This window comes from Buceros rhinoceros, unplaced genomic scaffold (genome assembly GCF_000710305.1).
Source record: "Buceros rhinoceros silvestris isolate BGI_N320 unplaced genomic scaffold, ASM71030v1 scaffold11622, whole genome shotgun sequence".
NCBI classification, from domain to species: Eukaryota; Metazoa; Chordata; class Aves; order Bucerotiformes; family Bucerotidae; genus Buceros; species Buceros rhinoceros.
In genome coordinates, this window is record NW_010398331.1 from 2635 (window position 1) to 3002 (window position 368).

At 62.8% G+C, this 368-nt stretch overlaps 1 protein-coding gene across 1 annotated transcript in view; it reads right to left on the reverse strand.

Moving 5' to 3' along the window:
- The window catches only part of LOC104488957 (USP6 N-terminal-like protein), a gene marked incomplete at both ends in the record, with an annotated part of 2443 nt that overhangs the window by 1456 nt on the left and 619 nt on the right, over window positions 1–368 (reverse strand). The window contains one exon of the mRNA XM_010131065.1: window positions 249–334. Coding sequence (XP_010129367.1) covers window positions 249–334 — 86 coding nt within the window. The remainder of the gene's footprint in view (window positions 1–248; window positions 335–368) is intronic.

Consider the following 368-nt stretch of genomic DNA (forward strand, 5'->3'; position numbering starts at 1 on the left):
TCTGACGGCAGGCTGGTGATGGAAGCCACTCCTGATCCTCGCCCTGCAGCAGGTTCAAAGCACCGGAGGGTCTGAACACGTGTGGTTGGGGGAGGAGGCACATCTAGTCTTTCCTTCTGCGTTTGGTATCGGCCAGGCCAGCCCCAGAGCGGCGTATGGGAGAGTGGCCGGGTGCGCCCCGTTGGCCCAGGTGGAGGGTCCGCACAGGCACACGGGTCAGCGAGGCAGGAGAGGGCGGAAGCACTTACTGCAGGAATCCAAACCGGTCCGTAACTTTATACAGCGTGAAATCGGCATCTTCCCACGGGTCGATCTGAGCTCCTGCCTGCCTGCCCTGGAAGCAGGAAGGACACCGGTGAGCTGGCCCC